At 48.2% G+C, this 22,232-nt stretch overlaps 1 protein-coding gene across 1 annotated transcript; it reads left to right on the top strand.

Moving 5' to 3' along the window:
• The first annotated feature begins 1,170 nt into the window (after positions 1-1,170).
• On the top strand, positions 1,171-22,105 carry DMBT1 (deleted in malignant brain tumors 1). The gene is made up of 24 exons (XM_053949234.1): positions 1,171-1,249; positions 1,707-1,754; positions 1,981-2,292; positions 2,843-3,154; positions 4,132-4,447; positions 4,992-5,329; positions 5,859-6,179; positions 7,154-7,495; positions 8,025-8,340; positions 9,315-9,638; positions 10,180-10,487; positions 11,477-11,791; positions 12,062-12,080; positions 12,349-12,654; positions 13,623-13,955; positions 14,494-14,807; positions 15,798-16,112; positions 16,373-16,420; positions 17,486-17,558; positions 17,769-17,977; positions 18,636-18,808; positions 19,196-19,584; positions 20,422-20,693; positions 21,357-22,105. Exons 1-24 carry the CDS (start codon positions 1,171-1,173, stop codon positions 21,527-21,529), a joined length of 5,955 nt encoding a protein of 1,984 aa, XP_053805209.1. The 3' UTR covers positions 21,530-22,105.
• Positions 22,106-22,232: the final 127 nt, after the last annotated feature.

The following is a 22,232-nucleotide window of genomic DNA, read 5'->3' as shown; positions in this document are numbered from 1 at the left end:
TTGACCTCCCAGCAAATTCTGTCCATTCCTAGCAAATACACATTAAGAATTGCCACTAAAATATTAAAATATCAGTCAAAAATCCAAATTATTCTCTTTATTCTGACCAAACATGCATTAATCCAAACATGCATGTATGAAAAATAGGTTTGCTAGTTGGCAGATTTGCCTTCAGTTGTCTCTGTTTACATCCTTTCATTAATTGAAAATATAAATTTGTGAGGCTACCATGCCCTTGTGGAATATGACATTACTAATTATGTCTTATTTTGCAGAGACCAGAGCTTTGCCCTGCATCCCAGGTGATGCAGCTTTTTAGGGAAAACATACCTGATATGAATTTGTTTTTCAGATGTATTGCAAATTAAATCACTGAAAGCAGCCATGTACAACAAGAATCCGAAAGTAATAGACTCATGGAACCACAGAATCATAGAATGATTTGGGTTACCATGCAATTTTAATAATCTTCTGGCTTAAACCTCCAAAAAGAAGCAGAGGCAGTTTAAAACAGATGCTCAGAGCCATGTCTGACCTGGAAAGTTGCCAGTGAAGGGAAATCCACAACATCTCAGGGTGACCAAAAAAATTAAAACTCATTTTATAGGAAAAAAAGTGTTTTGAACATGTATCCAAAAATTCTTGGTTTCCTTACTCCTTCAACAAAAGATCAGCTTTGAGATTGACACATTGCTCTCCATCTCCAATTTGACAGGGTCAGACCAACATCCCCACCACTGGGAGAGACCTGATCATGATCCTTCACCCACCAGGGACTCACCTGCTTCTTTATCTTCCAACTCTATACATGCCACATCCGCTGATACACCTACGTTAGTGCCTTCCACTCCTCCAGGTGGGTCTGAATCTCTCTGAAATTTCTGGCCAGTGCTTTTGAAGAACCAGTAATTCCTGCAGAGTTTAGGGTTCAGTTACCTCCATGGGACAGCAGATCCCAGGAAAAGTACAACATAACTGAAGCCAAGGGTGGTGCTCCTGGTGGCCTCAAACTTGTAGGCCTATGCCAAGGTTCCAGCAAGGGAAGGTGCCTGCTTGTGGTCTCTGTTGGCTGGAACTCAGTGTGCATTGGCGATGAGTGCAGGGTTATGTTTCTGGTTGATCCCACCATGACAAACCACCCTGCTGACACCCCCAAGCTCTCCATCTCCCATGCGACAGGGTGGCAGCAACGTGCCCAGCACTGGGAGAAACCTGGCCATCCTACTTCATCCAACAGGGCCCTACTTGCGTCTGTCCTTTCCTCCCCTGCAGATGCCACCAGTGCCACAACCAGCCTCCCTGTCTCTGCTCCTTCAGGCGAGTCTGAATTTCTCCTGGGATTTCTCGCCACTGCTATCTGTAGAAACATTTAGTGCCTCAGAGTTTACGGTTTAGTCTTCTACAAGGCAGAGCCTGGGAAAGCACAACAGAATGCAGCTGAGACTGGAAGACGTCGTAGCTTGAAATTCCTAGAGCATTGCCAAGGCCCTGGCAAGAGAAAGCACCTACCTGTGGCTTTTGTTGGCTGGAATTTGGTGTGTGTTGGGAGGGAGTGTGGGATTATGTTTTTGGTTAATCCCACAATGAAAGAACACCATGCTGACACCCTCAAGTTCTCCATCTCCCATGTTACACGGTGGCGCCAATATCCCCAGTCTTAGGAGTAACCTTGACATGCTCACTTCATAATTCTTTCTTTGCTACAGATGCCACAGCCAAAGATCCACCCAGGTTCAAGTTGGACACTCCTTCAGGTAAGTCTGAATTGTCCATGTTTTTCTGGCAAAAAGTAAATGCGGAAGAGGCTTGTGTTTCAACTTCTCCCTCAGAGAGGAGAACACTGAAAAAGCTCTTTAACATAGCCAGGACTGGCAATCATGGTAGCCTGAAATTCATAGACTGATGCCAAGGCCCTGGCAAGAGAAGGTGCCTTTGTGCTAGAAGCATTTCTCAACTTTTCCATACCTCCTTCTTTCCCAGATGCCACCATCAGCCTGGTGAACGGCACGAACCGCTGCGAGGGTCGTGTGGAGATTTCATACTCTGGGGGCCGGGGCACCGTCTGCGACGATGGCTGGGACCTGAAAGATGCCCAGGTGGTGTGCAGGCAGCTGGGATGTGGCACTGCAGTTTCTGCACCATCAGATGCCTCCTTTGGACAAGGCAGTGGCAACATCTACCTGGACGACGTGAGCTGCACAGGGTCGGAATCGTCCCTCTTCCAGTGCAGCCACAATGGCTGGGGCGTCCACAACTGTCGCCACAGTGAAGATGCTGGTGTTGTGTGCTCAGGTACCACTGATTTGACTGCCTGCATTCTGGGACTCTTTCAGGAAGTGTTCCCTCTTGGCTGGAATTTGGTGTGTCTTGGGGATGCGTGTGGGGATTTGTTTTTGCTTGGTCCCACCATGAGAGACCATTCTGCTGACACGCCCAGGCTCTCCATTGCCCATGTGCCCAGCTGGCAGCAACGTGCCCAGCACTGGGAGAAAGCCAGGCATCAACCTTCATCCCACAGGCCTCACCTGCCTCTTTCCTTTCCTCCCCTACAGCGGCCTCAAGCACAACTACAGCCAGCTCCATCACCTCTGCTCCTTCAGGTGGGTCTCATTTTCTCCTCAGTTTTCTGGCCCCTGATTTTTGCAAAAACAATTAGTGCCTCAGTGTTTGGTGTCTGATTTTCTCCATAGGAGAGGAGATGCCAGGAAATGCAGCTCAGTACAGCTGAGACTGGCAATTGTGGTGGCCTGAAATTCATAGAGTGATTCCAAGGCCCTGGCAAGAGAAGGTGCCTTCATGCTAATATCTCTTCTCAAGTTTTCCATACCTCCTTCTTTCCCAGATGCCACCATCAGCCTGGTGAACGGCACGAACCGCTGCGAGGGTCGTGTGGAGATTTCACACTCTGGGGGCCGGGGCACCGTCTGCGACGATGGCTGGGACCTGAAAGATGCCCAGGTGGTGTGCAGGCAGCTGGGATGTGGCACTGCTGTTTCTGCACCATCAGATGCCTCCTTTGGACAAGGCAGTGGCAACATCTACCTGGACGACGTGAGCTGCACAGGGTCGGAATCGTCCCTCTTCCAGTGCAGCCACAATGGCTGGGGCGTCCACAACTGTCGCCACAGTGAAGATGCTGGTGTTGTGTGCTCAGGTACCACTGATTTGACTGCCTGCATTCTGGGACTCTTTCAGGAAGTGGTCTTAGGTAGAATTAGATGATTTGCTGGGGATGAGTGCAGGGTCATGTTTTTGCTTGGTCCCACCATGAGAGACCATTCTGCTGACACGCCCAGGCTCTCCATTGCCCATGTGCCCAGCTGGCAGCAACGTGCCCAGCACTGGGAGAAAGCCAGGCATCAACCTTCATCCCACAGGCCTCACCTGCCTCTTTCCTTTCCTCCCCTACAGCTGCCACAAGCACAGGCACAACCACTCCCAGCACCACCTTCCCTGCTCATTCAAGTGGGTCAGAATTTCTCCTGGGTTTTCTGGCTGCTGCTTTTTGCAAAGCAATTAGTGCCACAGAGTTTGGTCTTTGGTTTTCTCCCTGGGAGAGAAGAAGCCAGGAAAACCAGTTTAAGACAGCCAAGACTGGGAGTCGTGGTGGCCTGAAATTCATAGAGTGATTCCAGGGCTCTGATGCCATCTTGGATTTTCTCTTTTTTCCTTTATATATTCTCCATATCCTTTACACATATATTTGTCGCTTTGTAGCTTCTTATTGTAACTTAGCTACAGCATTTTTGTAGGCAGGAAGTCAGAACTCATTCCAGGATCCCTATGCCATCTTGGTTCTTCCTGGATAAAAAGGTCCAAAAATGGCTCTTCAGACACATTCCACCAACAAAGCCCAGTCCCAGATGAAGGCAGAGAGGACTTGGGAGGGTCTTGGATGAGAGGGAATTGCATCCCCATTTGTGGATATTTTGTGGCCTTAGTGGATATTTTTCCATATCTTCCCTGGAGGCCTCCAATGAAGATCCGCTTTTATATTGTTTCCTGCACAAAAATGGTCCCGAAAGCTGTGATGTTTCATTTCAAGGTTGACAAAGGCATCACTCTCTCAAGAGATGGTGCCTTTGTGCTAGAAGCCCTTCTCAAGTTTTCTATACCACCTTTCTTTCCAAGATGCCTCCACCATCAGCCTGGTGAATGGTAGGAACCGCTGCGAGGGTCGTGTGGAGATTTCACACTCTCGGGGCCAGGGCACCGTCTGCGACGATGGCTGGGACCTGAAAGATGCCCAGGTGGTGTGCAGGCAGCTGGGATGTGGCACTGCTATTTCTGCAACATCAGAGGCCTCCTTTGGACAAGGCAGTGGCAACATCTACCTGGACGACGTGAGCTGCACAGGGTCGGAATCGTCCCTCTTCCAGTGCAGCCACAATGGCTGGGGTGTCCACAACTGTCGCCACAGTGAAGATGCTGGTGTTGTGTGCTCAGGTACCACTGATTTGACTGCCTGCATTCTGGGAGTCTTTCAGGAAGTGTTCCCTCTTGGCTGGAATTTGGTGTGTCTTGGGGATGTGTGTGGGGATTTGTTTTTGCTTGGTCCCACCATGAGAGACCATTCTGCTGACACGCCCAGGCTCTCCATTGCCCATGTGCCCAGCTGGCAGCAACGTGCCCAGCACTGGGAGAAAGCCAGGCATCAACCTTCATCCCACAGGCCTCACCTGCCTCTTTCCTTTCCTCCCCTACAGCGGCCACAAGCACAACTACAGCCAGCTCCATCACCTCTGCTCCTTCAGGTGGGTCTGATTTTCTCCTCAGTTTTCTGGCCACTGCTTTTTGCAAAAACAATTAGTGCCTCAGTGTTTGGTGTCTGATTTTCTCCATAGGAGAGGAGATGCCAGGAAATGCAGCTCAATACAGCTGAGACTGGCAATTGTGGTGGCCTGAAATTCATAGAGTGATTCCAAGGCCCTGGCAAGAGAAGGTGCCTTCATGCTAAAATCTCTTCTCAAGTTTTCCATACCTCCTTCTTTCCCAGATGCCACCATCAGCCTGGTGAACGGCACGAACCGCTGCGAGGGTCGTGTGGAGATTTCACACTCTGGGGGCCGGGGCACCGTCTGCGACGATGGCTGGGACCTGAAAGATGCCCAGGTGGTGTGCAGGCAGCTGGGATGTGGCACTGCTGTTTCTGCACCATCAGATGCCTCCTTTGGACAAGGCAGTGGCAACATCTACCTGGACGACGTGAGCTGCACAGGGTCGGAATCGTCCCTCTTCCAGTGCAGCCACAATGGCTGGGGCGTCCACAACTGTCGCCACAGTGAAGATGCTGGTGTTGTGTGCTCAGGTACCACTGATTTGACTGCCTGCATTCTGGGACTCTTTCAGGAAGTGTTCCCTCTTGGCTGGAATTTGGTGTGTCTTGGGGATGTGTGTGGGGATTTGTTTTTGCTTGGTCCCACCATGAGAGACCATTCTGCTGACACGCCCAGGCTCTCCATTGCCCATGTGCCCAGCTGGCAGCAACGTGCCCAGCACTGGGAGAAAGCCAGGCATCAACCTTCATCCCACAGGCCTCACCTGCCTCTTTCCTTTCCTCCCCTACAGCTGCTACAAGCACAACTACAGCCAGCTCCATCACCTCTGCTCCTTCAGGTGGGTCTCATTTTCTCCTCAGTTTTCTGGCCACTGCTTTTTGCAAAAACAATTAGTGCCTCAGTGTTTGGTGTCTGATTTTCTCCATAGGAGAGGAGATGCCAGGAAATGCAGCTCAATACAGCTGAGACTGACAATTGTGGTGGCCTGAAATTCATAGAGTGATTCCAAGGCCCTGGCAAGAGAAGGTGCCTTCATGTTAATATCTCTTCTCAAGTTTTCCATACCTCCTTCTTTCCCAGATGTCACCATCAGCCTGGTGAACGGCACGAACCGCTGCGAGGGTCGTGTGGAGATTTCACACTCTGGGGGCCGGGGCACTGTCTGCGACGATGGCTGGGACCTGAAAGATGCCCAGGTGGTGTGCAGGCAGCTGGGATGTGGCACTGCTGTTTCTGCACCATCAGATGCCTCCTTTGGACAAGGCAGTGGCAACATCTACCTGGACGACGTGAGCTGCACAGGGTCGGAATCGTCCCTCTTCCAGTGCAGCCACAATGGCTGGGGCGTCCACAACTGTCGCCACAGTGAAGATGCTGGTGTTGTGTGCTCAGGTACCACTGATTTGACTGCCTGCATTCTGGGACTCTTTCAGGAAGTGCTCCCTCTTGGCTGGAATTTGGTGTGATTTGCTGTGTCTTGGGGATGTGTGTGGGGATCTGTTTTTGCTTGGTCCCACCATGAGAGACCATTCTGCTGACACGCCCAGGCTCTCCATTGCCCATGTGCCCAGCTGGCAGCAACGTGCCCAGCACTGGGAGAAAGCCAGGCATCAACCTTCATCCCACAGGCCTCACCTGCCTCTTTCCTTTCCTCCCCTACAGCTGCCACAAGCACAGGCACAACCACTCCCAGCACCACCTTCCCTGCTCATTCAAGTGGGTCAGAATTTCTCCTGGGTTTTCTGGCTGCTGCTTTTTGCAAAGCAATTAGTGCCACAGAGTTTGGTCTTTGGTTTTCTCCCTGGGAGAGAAGAAGCCAGGAAAACCAGTTTAAGACAGCCAAGACTGGGAGTTGTGGTGGCCTGAAATTCACTGAGTGATTCCAGGGCTCTGTTGCCATCTTGGTTTTTCTCTTTTTTCCTTTATATATTCTCCATATCCTTTACACATATATTTGTCGCTTTGTAGCTTCTTATTGTAACTTAGCTACAGCATTTTTCTAGGCAGGAAGTCAGAACTCATTCCAGGATCCCTATGCCATCTTGGTTCTTCCTGGATAAAAAGTTCCAAAAATGCTCTTCAGACACATTCCACCAACAAAGCACAGTCCCAGATGAAGGCAGAGAGGACTTGGGAGGGTCTTGGATGAGAGGGAATTGCATCACCGTTTGTGGATATTTTGTGGCCTTAGTGGATATTTTTCCATATCTTCCCTGGAGGCCTCCAATGAAGATCCGCTTTTATATTGCTTCCTGCACAAAAATGGTCCCGAAAGCTGTGATGTTTCATTTCGAGGTTGACAAAGGCATCACTCTGTCAAGAGATGGTGCCTTTGTCCTAGAAGCCCTTCTCAAGTTTTCTCTACCACCTTTCTTTCCAAGATGCCTCCACCATCAGCCTGGTGAATGGTAGGAACCGCTGCGAGGGTCGTGTGGAGATTTCACACTCTCGGGGCCAGGGCACCGTCTGCGACGATGGCTGGGACCTGAAAGATGCCCAGGTGGTGTGCAGGCAGCTGGGATGTGGCACTGCTATTTCTGCAACATCAGAGGCCTCCTTTGGACAAGGCAGTGGCAACATCTACCTGGACGACGTGAGCTGCACAGGGTCGGAATCGTCCCTCTTCCAGTGCAGCCACAATGGCTGGGGCGTCCACAACTGTCGCCACAGTGAAGATGCTGGTGTTGTGTGCTCAGGTACCACTGATTTGACTGCCTGCATTCTGGGACTCTTTCAGGAAGTGTTCCCTCTTGGCTGGAATTTGGTGTGTCTTGGGGATGTGTGTGGGGATCTGTTTTTGCTTGGTCCCACCATGAGAGACCATTCTGCTGACACGCCCAGGCTCTCCATTGCCCATGTGCCCAGCTGGCAGCAACGTGCCCAGCACTGGGAGAAAGCCAGGCATCAACCTTCATCCCACAGGCCTCACCTGCCTCTTTCCTTTCCTCCCCTACAGCTGCTACAAGCACAACTACAGCCAGCTCCATCACCTCTGCTCCTTCAGGTGGGTCTGATTTTCTCCTGAGTTTTCTGGCCCCGGATTTTTGCAAAAACAATTAGTGCCTCAGTGTTTGGTGTCTGGTTTTCTCCATAGGAGAGGAGATGCCAGGAAATGCAGCTCAATACAGCTGAGACTGGCAATTGTGGTGGCCTGAAATTCATAGAGTGATTCCAAGGCCCTGGCAAGAGAAGGTGCCTTCATGCTAAAATCTCTTCTCAAGTTTTCCATACCTCCTTCTTTCCCAGATGCCACCATCAGCCTGGTGAACGGCACGAACCGCTGCGAGGGTCGTGTGGAGATTTCACACTCTGGGGGCCGGGGCACCGTCTGCGACGATGGCTGGGACCTGAAAGATGCCCAGGTGGTGTGCAGGCAGCTGGGATGTGGCACTGCTGTTTCTGCACCATCAGATGCCTCCTTTGGACAAGGCAGTGGCAACATCTACCTGGACGACGTGAGCTGCACAGGGTCGGAATCGTCCCTCTTCCAGTGCAGCCACAATGGCTGGGGCGTCCACAACTGTCGCCACAGTGAAGATGCTGGTGTTGTGTGCTCAGGTACCACTGATTTGACTGCCTGCATTCTGGGACTCTTTCAGGAAGTGGTCTTAGGTAGAATTAGATGATTTGCTGGGGATGAGTGCAGGGTCATGTTTTTGCTTGGTCCCACCATGAGAGACCATTCTGCTGACACGCCCAGGCTCTCCATTGCCCATGTGCCCAGCTGGCAGCAACGTGCCCAGCACTGGGAGAAAGCCAGGCATCAACCTTCATCCCACAGGCCTCACCTGCCTCTTTCCTTTCCTCCCCTACAGCTGCCACAAGCACAGGCACAACCACTCCCAGCACCACCTTCCCTGCTCATTCAAGTGGGTCAGAATTTCTCCTGGGTTTTCTGGCTGCTGCTTTTTGCAAAGCAATTAGTGCCACAGAGTTTGGTCTTTGGTTTTCTCCCTGGGAGAGAAGAAGCCAGGAAAACCAGTTTAAGACAGCCAAGACTGGGAGTCACGGTGGCCTGAAATTCATAGAGTGATTCCAGGGCTCTGATGCCATCTTGGATTTTCTCTTTTTTCCTTTATATATTCTCCATATCCTTTACACATATATTTGTCGCTTTGTAGCTTCTTATTGTAACTTAGCTACAGCATTTTTGTAGGCAGGAAGTCAGAACTCATTCCAGGATCCCTATGCCATCTTGGTTCTTCCTGGATAAAAAGGTCCAAAAATGGCTCTTCAGACACATTCCACCAACAAAGCCCAGTCCCAGATGAAGGCAGAGAGGACTTGGGAGGGTCTTGGATGAGAGGGAATTGCATCACCATTTGTGGATATTTTGTGGCCTTAGTGGATATTTTTCCATATCTTCCCTGGAGGCCTCCAATGAAGATCCGCTTTTATATTGTTTCCTGCACAAAAATGGTCCCGAAAGCTGTGATGTTTCATTTCAAGGTTGACAAAGGCATCACTCTCTCAAGAGATGGTGCCTTTGTGCTAGAAGCCCTTCTCAAGTTTTCTATACCACCTTTCTTTCCAAGATGCCTCCACCATCAGCCTGGTGAACGGCACGAACCGCTGCGAGGGTCGTGTGGAGATTTCACACTCTGGGGGCCGGGGCACCGTCTGCGACGATGGCTGGGACCTGAAAGATGCCCAGGTGGTGTGCAGGCAGCTGGGATGTGGCACTGCTATTTCTGCAACATCAGAGGCCTCCTTTGGACAAGGCAGTGGCAACATCTACCTGGACGACGTGAGCTGCACAGGGTCGGAATCGTCCCTCTTCCAGTGCAGCCACAATGGCTGGGGCGTCCACAACTGTCGCCACAGTGAAGATGCTGGTGTTGTGTGCTCAGGTACCACTGATTTGACTGCCTGCATTCTGGGACTCTTTCAGGAAGTGGTCTTAGGTAGAATTAGATGATTTGCTGGGGATGAGTGCAGGGTCATGTTTTTGCTTGGTCCCACCATGAGAGACCATTCTGCTGACACGCCCAGGCTCTCCATTGCCCATGTGCCCAGCTGGCAGCAACGTGCCCAGCACTGGGAGAAAGCCAGGCATCAACCTTCATCCCACAGGCCTCACCTGCCTCTTTCCTTTCCTCCCCTACAGCTGCTACAAGCACAACTACAGCCAGCTCCATCACCTCTGCTCCTTCAGGTGGGTCTCATTTTCTCCTCAGTTTTCTGGCCACTGCTTTTTGCAAAAACAATTAGTGCCTCAGTGTTTGGTGTCTGATTTTCTCCATAGGAGAGGAGATGCCAGGAAATGCAGCTCAATACAGCTGAGACTGACAATTGTGGTGGCCTGAAATTCATAGAGTGATTCCAAGGCCCTGGCAAGAGAAGGTGCCTTCATGTTAATATCTCTTCTCAAGTTTTCCATACCTCCTTCTTTCCCAGATGTCACCATCAGCCTGGTGAACGGCACAAACCGCTGCGAGGGTCGTGTGGAGATTTCACACTCTGGGGGCCGGGGCACTGTCTGCGACGATGGCTGGGACCTGAAAGATGCCCAGGTGGTGTGCAGGCAGCTGGGATGTGGCACTGCTGTTTCTGCACCATCAGATGCCTCCTTTGGACAAGGCAGTGGCAACATCTACCTGGACGACGTGAGCTGCACAGGGTCGGAATCGTCCCTCTTCCAGTGCAGCCACAATGGCTGGGGCGTCCACAACTGTCGCCACAGTGAAGATGCTGGTGTTGTGTGCTCAGGTACCACTGATTTGACTGCCTGCATTCTGGGACTCTTTCAGGAAGTGCTCCCTCTTGGCTGGAATTTGGTGTGATTTGCTGTGTCTTGGGGATGTGTGTGGGGATCTGTTTTTGCTTGGTCCCACCATGAGAGACCATTCTGCTGACACGCCCAGGCTCTCCATTGCCCATGTGCCCAGCTGGCAGCAACGTGCCCAGCACTGGGAGAAAGCCAGGCATCAACCTTCATCCCACAGGCCTCACCTGCCTCTTTCCTTTCCTCCCCTACAGCTGCCACAAGCACAGGCACAACCACTCCCAGCACCACCTTCCCTGCTCATTCAAGTGGGTCTGAATTTCTCCTGGGTTTTCTGGCTGCTGCTTTTTGCAAAGAAATTAGTGCCACAGAGTTTGGTCTTTGGTTTTCTCCCTGGGAGAGAAGAAGCCAGGAAAACCAGTTTAAGACAGCCAAGACTGGGAGTTGTGGTGGCCTGAAATTCACTGAGTGATTCCAGGGCTCTGTTGCCATCTTGGTTTTTCTCTTTTTTCCTTTATATATTCTCCATATCCTTTACACATATATTTGTCGCTTTGTAGCTTCTTATTGTAACTTAGCTACAGCATTTTTCTAGGCAGGAAGTCAGAACTCATTCCAGGATCCCTATGCCATCTTGGTTCTTCCTGGATAAAAAGTTCCAAAAATGCTCTTCAGACACATTCCACCAACAAAGCACAGTCCCAGATGAAGGCAGAGAGGACTTGGGAGGGTCTTGGATGAGAGGGAATTGCATCACCGTTTGTGGATATTTTGTGGCCTTAGTGGATATTTTTCCATATCTTCCCTGGAGGCCTCCAATGAAGATCCGCTTTTATATTGCTTCCTGCACAAAAATGGTCCCGAAAGCTGTGATGTTTCATTTCGAGGTTGACAAAGGCATCACTCTGTCAAGAGATGGTGCCTTTGTCCTAGAAGCCCTTCTCAAGTTTTCTCTACCACCTTTCTTTCCAAGATGCCTCCACCATCAGCCTGGTGAATGGTAGGAACCGCTGCGAGGGTCGTGTGGAGATTTCACACTCTCGGGGCCAGGGCACCGTCTGCGACGATGGCTGGGACCTGAAAGATGCCCAGGTGGTGTGCAGGCAGCTGGGATGTGGCACTGCTATTTCTGCAACATCAGAGGCCTCCTTTGGACAAGGCAGTGGCAACATCTACCTGGACGACGTGAGCTGCACAGGGTCGGAATCGTCCCTCTTCCAGTGCAGCCACAATGGCTGGGGCGTCCACAACTGTCGCCACAGTGAAGATGCTGGTGTTGTGTGCTCAGGTACCACTGATTTGACTGCCTGCATTCTGGGACTCTTTCAGGAAGTGTTCCCTCTTGGCTGGAATTTGGTGTGTCTTGGGGATGTGTGTGGGGATCTGTTTTTGCTTGGTCCCACCATGAGAGACCATTCTGCTGACACGCCCAGGCTCTCCATTGCCCATGTGCCCAGCTGGCAGCAACGTGCCCAGCACTGGGAGAAAGCCAGGCATCAACCTTCATCCCACAGGCCTCACCTGCCTCTTTCCTTTCCTCCCCTACAGCTGCTACAAGCACAACTACAGCCAGCTCCATCACCTCTGCTCCTTCAGGTGGGTCTGATTTTCTCCTGAGTTTTCTGGCCCCGGATTTTTGCAAAAACAATTAGTGCCTCAGTGTTTGGTGTCTGGTTTTCTCCATAGGAGAGGAGATGCCAGGAAATGCAGCTCAGTACAGATGAGACTGGCAATTGTGGTGGCCTGAAATTCATAGAGTGATTCCAAGGCCCTGGCAAGAGAAGGTGCCTTCATGCTAATGTCTCTTCTCAAGTTTTCCATACCTCCTTCTTTCCCAGATGTCACCATCAGCCTGGTGAACGGCACGAACCGCTGCGAGGGTCGTGTGGAGATTTCACACTCTGGGGGCCGGGGCACCGTCTGCGACGATGGCTGGGACCTGAAAGATGCCCAGGTGGTGTGCAGGCAGCTGGGATGTGGCACTGCTGTTTCTGCACCATCAGATGCCTCCTTTGGACAAGGCAGCGGCAACATCTACCTGGACGACGTGAGCTGCACAGGGTCGGAATCGTCCCTCTTCCAGTGCAGCCACAATGGCTGGGGCATCCACAACTGTCGCCACAGTGAAGATGCTGGTGTTGTGTGCTCAGGTACCACTGATTTGACTGCCTGCATTCTGGGACTCTTTCAGGAAGTGGTCTTAGGTAGAATTAGATGATTTGCTGGGGATGAGTGCAGGGTCATGTTTTTGCTTGGTCCCACCATGAGAGACCATTCTGCTGACACGCCCAGGCTCTCCATTGCCCATGTGCCCAGCTGGCAGCAACGTGCCCAGCACTGGGAGAAAGCCAGGCATCAACCTTCATCCCACAGGCCTCACCTGCCTCTTTCCTTTCCTCCCCTACAGCTGCCACAAGCACAGGCACAACCACTCCCAGCACCACCTTCCCTGCTCATTCAAGTGGGTCAGAATTTCTCCTGGGTTTTCTGGCTGCTGCTTTTTGCAAAGCAATTAGTGCCACAGAGTTTGGTCTTTGGTTTTCTCCCTGGGAGAGAAGAAGCCAGGAAAACCAGTTTAAGACAGCCACGACTGGGAGTTGTGGTGGCCTGAAATTCATTGAGTGATTCCAGGGCTCTGATGCCATCTTGGTTTTTCTCTTTTTTCCCTTATATATTCTCCATATCCTTTACACATATATTTGTCGCTTTGTAGCTTCTTATTGTAACTTAGCTACAGCATTTTTCTAGGCAGGAAGTCAGAACTCATTCCAGGATCCCTATGCCATCTTGGTTCTTCCTGGATAAAAAGGTCCAAAAATGGCTCTTCAGACACATTCCACCAACAAAGCACAGTCCCAGATGAAGGCAGAGAGGACTTGGGAGGGTCTTGGATGAGAGGGAATTGCATCACCGTTTGTGAATATTTTGTGGCCTTAGTGGATATTTTTCCATATCTTCCCTGGAGGCCTCCAATGAAGATCCGCTTTTATATTGTTTCCTGCACAAAAATGGTCCCGAAAGCTGTGATGTTTCATTTCGAGGTTGACAAAGGCATCACTCTGTCAAGAGATGGTGCCTTTGTGCTAGAAGCATTTCTCAAGTTTTCTCTACCACCTTTCTTTCCAAGATGCCTCCACCATCAGCCTGGTGAACGGCACAAACCGCTGCGAGGGTCGTGTGGAGATTTCACACTCTCGGGGCCAGGGCACCGTCTGCGACGATGGCTGGGACCTGAAAGATGCCCAGGTGGTGTGCAGGCAGCTGGGATGTGGCACTGCTATTTCTGCAACATCAGAGGCCTCCTTTGGACAAGGCAGTGGCAACATCTACCTGGACGACGTGAGCTGCACAGGGTCGGAATCGTCCCTCTTCCAGTGCAGCCACAATGGCTGGGGCGTCCACAACTGTCGCCACAGTGAAGATGCTGGTGTTGTGTGCTCAGGTACCACTGATTTGACTGCCTGCATTCTGGGACTCTTTCAGGAAGTGTTCCCTCTTGGCTGGAATTTGGTGTGTCTTGGGGATGTGTGTGGGGATTTGTTTTTGCTTGGTCCCACCATGAGAGACCATTCTGCTGACACGCCCAGGCTCTCCATTGCCCATGTGCCCAGCTGGCAGCAACGTGCCCAGCACTGGGAGAAAGCCAGGCATCAACCTTCATCCCACAGGCCTCACCTGCCTCTTTCCTTTCCTCCCCTACAGCTGCTACAAGCACAACTACAGCCAGCTCCATCACCTCTGCTCCTTCAGGTGGGTCTGATTTTCTCCTGAGTTTTCTGGCCCCTGATTTCTGCAAAAAAAATTGGTGCCTCAGTGTTTGGTGTCTGGTTTTCTCCATAGGAGAGGAGATGCCAGGAAATGCAGCTCAGTACAGCTGAGACTGGCAATTGTGGTGGCCTGAAATTCACTGAATGATTCCAAGGCCCTGGCAAGAGAAGGTGCCTTCATGCTAATGTCTCTTCTCAAGTTTTCCATATCTCCTTCTTTCCCAGATGCCACCATCAGCCTGGTGAACGGCACGAACCGCTGCGAGGGTCGTGTGGAGATTTCACACTCTGGGGGCCGGGGCACTGTCTGCGACGATGGCTGGGACCTGAAAGATGCCCAGGTGGTGTGCAGGCAGCTGGGATGTGGCACTGCAGTTTCTGCACCATCAGATGCCTCCTTTGGACAAGGCAGTGGCAACATCTACCTGGACGACGTGAGCTGCACAGGGTCGGAATCGTCCCTCTTCCAGTGCAGCCACAATGGCTGGGGCGTCCACAACTGTCGCCACAGTGAAGATGCTGGTGTTGTGTGCTCAGGTACCACTGATTTGACTGCCTGCATTCTGGGACTCTTTCAGGAAGTGCTCCCTCTTGGCTGGAATTTGGTGTGATTTGCTGTGTCTTGGGGATGTGTGTGGGGATCTGTTTTTGCTTGGTCCCACCATGAGAGACCATTCTGCTGACACGCCCAGGCTCTCCATTGCCCATGTGCCCAGCTGGCAGCAACGTGCCCAGCACTGGGAGAAAGCCAGGCATCAACCTTCATCCCACAGGCCTCACCTGCCTCTTTCCTTTCCTCCCCTACAGCTGCCACAAGCACAGGCACAACCACTCCCAGCACCACCTTCCCTGCTCATTCAAGTGGGTCTGAATTTCTCCTGGGTTTTCTGGCTGCTGCTTTTTGCAAAGAAATTAGTGCCACAGAGTTTGGTCTTTGGTTTTCTCCCTGGGAGAGAAGAAGCCAGGAAAACCAGTTTAAGACAGCCAAGACTGGGAGTTGTGGTGGCCTGAAATTCACTGAGTGATTCCAGGGCTCTGTTGCCATCTTGGTTTTTCTCTTTTTTCCTTTATATATTCTCCATATCCTTTACACATATATTTGTCGCTTTGTAGCTTCTTATTGTAACTTAGCTACAGCATTTTTGTAGGCAGGAAGTCAGAACTCATTCCAGGATCCCTATGCCATCTTGGTTCTTCCTGGATAAAAAGTTCCAAAAATGGCTCTTCAGACACATTCCACCAACAAAGCCCAGTCCCAGATGAAGGCAGTGAGGACTTGGGAGGGTCTTGGATGAGAGGGAATTGCATCCCCGTTTGTGGATATTTTGTGGCCTTAGTGGATATTTTTCCATATCTTCCCTGGAGGCCTCCAATGAAGATCCGCTTTTATATTGCTTCCTGCACAAAAATGGTCCCGAAAGCTGTGATGTTTCATTTCGAGGTTGACAAAGGCATCACTCTGTCAAGAGATGGTGCCTTTGTCCTAGAAGCCCTTCTCAAGTTTTCTCTACCACCTTTCTTTCCAAGATGCCTCCACCATCAGCCTGGTGAATGGTAGGAACCGCTGCGAGGGTCGTGTGGAGATTTCACACTCTCGGGGCCAGGGCACCGTCTGCGACGATGGCTGGGACCTGAAAGATGCCCAGGTGGTGTGCAGGCAGCTGGGATGTGGCACTGCTATTTCTGCAACATCAGAGGCCTCCTTTGGACTAGGCAGTGGCAACATCTACCTGGACGACGTGAGCTGCACAGGGTCGGAATCGTCCCTCTTCCAGTGCAGCCACAATGGCTGGGGCGTCCACAACTGTCGCCACAGTGAAGATGCTGGTGTTGTGTGCTCAGGTACCACTGATTTGACTGCCTGCATTCTGGGACTCTTTCAGGAAGTGTTCCCTCTTGGCTGGAATTTGGTGTGTCTTGGGGATGTGTGTGGGGATCTGTTTTTGCTTGGTCCCACCATGAGAGACCATTCTGCTGACACGCCCAGGCTCTCCATTGCCCATGTGCCCAGCTGGCAGCAACGTGCCCAGCACTGGGAGAAAGCCAGGCATCAACCTTCATCCCACAGGCCTCACCTGCCTCTTTCCTTTCCTCCTCTACAGGTGCCTCAAGCACAACTACAGCCAGCTCCATCACCTCTGCTCCTTCAGGTGGGTCAGAATTTCTCCTGGGTTTTCTGGCTGCTGCTTTTTGCAAAATCAATTAGTGCCTCAGAAGCTTGGGGTTTAGGTTTCTCTAAGGGAGAGCAGAGCCTGAAAAATCACAGCAGATTGCAGAAACTGAGTGTTGTGATGGCCTGAATTTCACAGGGTCTTGTCAAGACCCTCTCAAGGGAAGATTCCTCCTTTTGGTCTTTTTTGACTGGACTTTAAATGTATAATTGGGATGAGTGCCAGATTATGTTTTTTGGTTGATCCCACCATGTGAGAGCATTCTGCTGAGACCCCCAGGCTCTCCACTGCCCAGTGTCAGGGTGGCACCTCCATCCCCAGGGGTGGTAAAAAACCTTGCCATACTCCTTCATCCTCCAGCACCTCAGCTGGTTCCTTTTCTTTGCCTCATACAGCTGCCAAAAGCACAGCCCCAGTTACAAATACTCCTGGTTTGTATTTTTATATGCTTTTTCAAATTTCTCTGATCCATTACTCTTGAAGTGTCATAATTACTGTTTTGCAGGTGAGAGCTCTTTCATTTGTATTGTACAGTACGTTGGGAAAAATCCTTTCTGGTTTTAATTCTTTATATGCTATGCACTAGTCTTTTGTGTTTGAGTGATTCTATGGCTGGTGGTGGATTTCAGAATATGCTGATTACATGGGAGATTTTCTTTTGTTAATTCTCTGATTTTATTGTATTTAAGCCACCACCTTTTACTTTATTTCATACCTATGCGCCTGAAGCCCACAGAGTTAATAACTGCAAGCATGGGTCATAATTCTCTGAAGAGTTCATCACTCTTCTAACCTAACTGAGAGGAGCACAATCATTATGTTTCTTTTGATATTTAAACTTGTGTTGCCACGGTTTCTGTACATAGAACATATTTTTATTTGGCCTGAAGAAAATCTAAATTAATCACTTCTATCCCTTATTTTCTTTTTTTTTTTTTTTTTTTTTTTTCTTTTCCTTTCCTTTTTCAGGACAAAAATTTATTTGTGGTGATATACTTTTTAAGTCCTCCGGAACATTTCAGAGTCCTTCTTTGAATCCTCCAGATAAAGCAGATTGTTTGTGGCAAATACATGTAACAAACAATTTCCTCATTGCGCTCACATTTGATAACATTCAGTAAGTAAACCACCTTCTGCTTGGGCAATAAAAAAATTCCAAATCTCAACTGCATCCACAGTTCCTGGGCTCATTTCCCATCCTATAAGTGAATGCTAAATATACATGGGAAATGTGTGAGTGCAGAATCCTGTTATATTGTTTGCTCAGCATTTAAACCCCAAAGTTTAGCAAATGCATTTTTTTAATATATTCTCATTTCTTCCTCAGGTTGCAAGGTGGATGTCAGAATGACTATATTGAGATCTATGATGGGCCACCCAAATCTTCTCCTCTACTTGGAAGAATTTGTTCTAGTTCCCATCTCACATACACCTCATCTTCAAACCTCATGTCTGTGAGGTTTTACAGTGACTCCAGATATTCCAGTGGAAGTTTCTGGGCTCAGTACCAGTCCTTTCCAGCAGACCAGAACACCAGTAAATTTCCATTCTATTTGTAATTCTGTTCTCTTGGTAATGTTTTCTTTGCTCAGAAGCTTTTTTACACTGCTTTTTTACTAAATAAGCATTTCTTAATGTTGTTGAAGGAATCCCACGTAGATGATATTCCTACTTGAATTTTGTGACTGATTGTTGACTGCTCAATTTCAGAAAATAACTACTTTTTCTTCTTTGAAAATATTCATTTTATTTGCCTTTGCGTGTTTTCTATGTCATTTTCTAAAGTCTTACTTTCTTTGTATCACATCATAATTCATATATATTTTTGTACCTTTCTGGACAAACTTTCACAGAGTCATAGAAATGTCGGTTAGAAGGAACTTTTGGAGGTTTCCTAAGCCAACTATTCAAAAGAGAGCTACTGCCAACACAGGTCAGGTCCATTAAGAACTGGTCTAGCTATGTGTCTAGAAATATTCAAAGGATGAAATATTTAATGCTACTCCTTTGGGTGACCTGTTCCACTATTGTCCTATTGCTTACTCATATCTAAGTTTCAAGTGTAAAAATAAGTGGTTTGGCTTATGAATTCTCTTCTCTAAATGGTAGCAGTGATTGCATCTGTTGGACCTCCCATATGAAAGCATTATCAAGTACCCGAAATCACTAATAATTCATATTTTTTTTCCCCTAGCCCTTCTGTGCTTGCCAACCTACATGAGTGCAGTGGTAGACAGACACTACCTCCAGTCCCAGGGCTACTCAGTGGACAGCATCAGCCTGGCAGACCCTCAATGTAGACCAAAAATTACATCAACTGAGGTTATATTCAACATTTCGTACAGCAAATGTGGTACACGTAGACAGGTTGGTGTCAAGACATTTGGGACAGCTCTGGGCATGGGAATGTAATAGACATCTGGAAAATTGTCATGGGTTGCAAAAGATAAGCCACAGGCATGCAAAACCAGAAAAGGAGCATGTGTTTCTGGAGGTTGAATTTGTTAAATATTTTTACTTATCCTTTGCAGGGTACTTATATCCCTGTACCTATTTCAGAATGATGTTCTAGAGAACAAAAATAGAGGGGACAGTTAAGTGAGCAATCCCATCCTGATGCTTGGGATTTTTCAGTGTGACATGTCCTTTCTGACTGCCAGGACCTGGCACATACAGAAGTTCATAATGCTCACAGTATTCCCAGTGAACACGACCACATGTGGTAATTTAACACTCATTTAATGTGTCAAACAGGGCAACAACGAAACGATCACCTACTCCAACGTGATAAAAGTGCCTGCTCCTGGCAGTGTCATCAAGAGGCAAAAGGACCTTCACTTGCACATCAGCTGCAAAATGCTGCAGAACACCTGGGTTCAAGTCATGTACATTGCCGATGATGTCATTGATGTCAACAAAACCCAGTATGGCAGATACGACGTGAGCCTGATGTTCTACAACTCCTCATCTTTCGAGTGGCCAGTGCACGACTTCCCATACTATGTTGACATGAATCAGAATTTGTTCCTCCAAGCTGCTCTTCACAGCTCTGACCAAAATCTGACCCTGTTTGTGGACACGTGTGTGGCATCACCTAATTCTAGTGATTTTAGAACACTGGTCTATGAATTGACCAAAAGTGGGTAAGAACTTTGTAAAAAATTGCTTTAAAAATGTCTCTATGTGTTCTAAAAGAGCTTACTTTGTCAAATGAGGTGATTTAGGACCAGTGTACATTAGTTGTAGTTCTCAGGGCAAATGTTCTTCTAAGAACAACTTTTTGGCAAAGCCTGAGTAAAATTCAGAATGACAACCAAATGTCATCCAGAAGCTGCAATCAAGCACTGAGATTTCACTCAAGGAGTCAGTGAGGAAATGGAGGTCTAACTTTGTTTCTGAAATAGACATACGAAAGGGAGGGATGTCCACAGCTCTACATTTCTGTACATCATGAGTTTTACAGCATCAGAACTGGAATACAAAATTGCCTACCCAAAAGGAAAAGAAATTCCTTTTCTTACTATTCTAGAAACCTAAACCACTTTGCCTAAACTTATAGCAAAGTACATTGAAACACTAAAGTGTCTTAAAATTAGCTTCATGCTTCCTGAGCGTAAAGGGGAAATTTCTCTTTCTGCAACAAGTTTCAAGGGCCTCTTTTCAAACAGAAAAATCCTGCTTGCAAATGCATAATAGGCTCTCACCTGAAACACAGAACCCAGCAGAACCACTAGCCATTTTTCAGCTATTTGTGCTTACACAGAACTTGTTAAGCTATGACATTTCTGTGTGGTGCATATTTAGTAATTTCTCTTCTTGCTAAAAGCACTTTTTTTTTTTTTTAAGCCTTTTGATTTCTCTTTTACTTCCTGGTTTTATGTTTAACCTTGGAACTTATTGCAAAGAGAGGGTGTAATAGTGCTTCTACTCCAGTGAAGCTGTGAGTTAATAGCTAATCTGTTGATTTGATGTCCTTCCAGGTGTGCCAGCGATCCTGGCTACTCTCTCTTCCCCTCGCCGCGCAGCGATGTCGCTCGGTTTGGGTTTAGCGCCTTCTCGTTCGTGAACCGATTCCCGTCGGTGTTCCTGCGGTGTGAGCTGCTGGTGTGCAGGTACGGCGACTACTCCTCCCGCTGCTACCGAGGCTGTGTTAGCAGGTTCAAGAGGGATGCAGATTCCTCCCACCAGCAAGTGAATGTTGTTGTTGGACCCGTGCAGCTTCGGGAAGCTCACGCCGAGAACAGGAACATTGGTAAGTTTAAATATCTTTAATAACATAAGGCTCTGTGTGCTACTGTCTCTTTGCATTTCAGTTCAGACAGGAAATCCAGCTCTGAAATGGGCCTTTGCTGGTTTATTTACAATTCTGCTATAATTCTTATGGGGCATTATTTTTTTCTTATATATATATATATAATAGTTCTATTAGATTTACAAGCTCTTTCTTTTCTATCCTACTTTAGATCCAATCTTTGCTCTGCACATATCAAATGGCAATTGATTATGTTCTATGGGAAGAGGGATGAGATGTAACTAATCTGATTTATATTAATTTTCCAAAGCTCTCTGTGCCTAATTTGCATGTCTGTTATTTATTTACAATCCATCTCTAGGTCCTCTTGGAAATGCTGTTTCTCAGTGTCCTGTAGCTGCTGTTTCCACTACCAGAAAGCAACATCTTAAGGTCTTTGAGTGTAATCATTACACACTCCCAGTTTCTCTTTAATTTCTTGCCTCAATCTTTACTTGTTTTGCATGCCCACAGAATAATTTGTGAAATAATTTGCGGTTTTCTGATCAGATCCAGATTAGAGCTTTTTAACTCAAATTCTCCCTGCCTAATTATCTTTGCATTTAACTAGCTCAGGGGAAAAAAACAAAACAGTAAGTTTCTCTCTGTCTCTTTTATGCTCAGGACTGGCCTCTGACATCCAGGAAAAAGGGGAGACTCTGAGCTCAGAGCCTGCTGCCAGCTCCCACGTTCCTCTGGCTGTGGCCACCGTGGTGCTGGTAGCTGCTGTTCTGACAGGTGGAGGATTTCTTTGGAAGAGGAAAATGCAGGAGACCATCCCGTACCAGAAACTGTGAGAGGCAGCTCCAGGCATGGAGGTGGAAGGATTCTTTCACCAGCCACCTGCTTCATTATTTGGGTTTGCAATCAGTGTGAAGGGCAGCTCTTACTTGGCTATTCCACCATCCAGACCATGTTTGAAGAATCAAGATTACACCTGATGTTACCATGAACTGAATTTATAAAGCAATCTGGTTTTAAAACCTAAGGTGTCAAGAAGGATTGATTCTTTCATCCTAGCATCCAAATAAGCATCTTCAGTGCTGGACATTTCAAAGCTTTTCTGTTGAACTCCTTGTTGAGTGTCTGTCTGGGAAGACTGAAATAGGTGACTTGAGAAACAAGAACTGACTTATTTGGCCCTTGCTGATATGCAGATGAAACACCTGTGTAGCACCATAGATACACTGGGAAGTAGTACAAGAAAAATGTTTCTTTGCAGTAAAAACTCTCAATAATGAGCCATAAGCAAATATGCTCAGGGGCTACACGTGAAGAATTATTGCTGTACAGCATTCCTGACTTTGGGCAGGTTGGTTCTTCCCAAATTCATATTTCTCTCAGTACATGTAGGCCATTTATACAATTTTATATGGAGGATGAATATAAAATATTACTTAAAAATTAAATAAAATATTACTTAAATATGTAATTAAAAACAACAGGAAAGAAAATGTTTTTTTGAGCAATATTTTTTTTTTTGTGTACTTGCAAACATCC

Source organism: Vidua chalybeata, chromosome 8 (assembly GCF_026979565.1).
Source record: "Vidua chalybeata isolate OUT-0048 chromosome 8, bVidCha1 merged haplotype, whole genome shotgun sequence".
NCBI lineage: Eukaryota > Metazoa > Chordata > Aves > Passeriformes > Viduidae > Vidua > Vidua chalybeata.
Note: the sequence above shows the minus strand (reverse complement) of the source record. Positions and strands in the feature narration are given on the sequence as shown.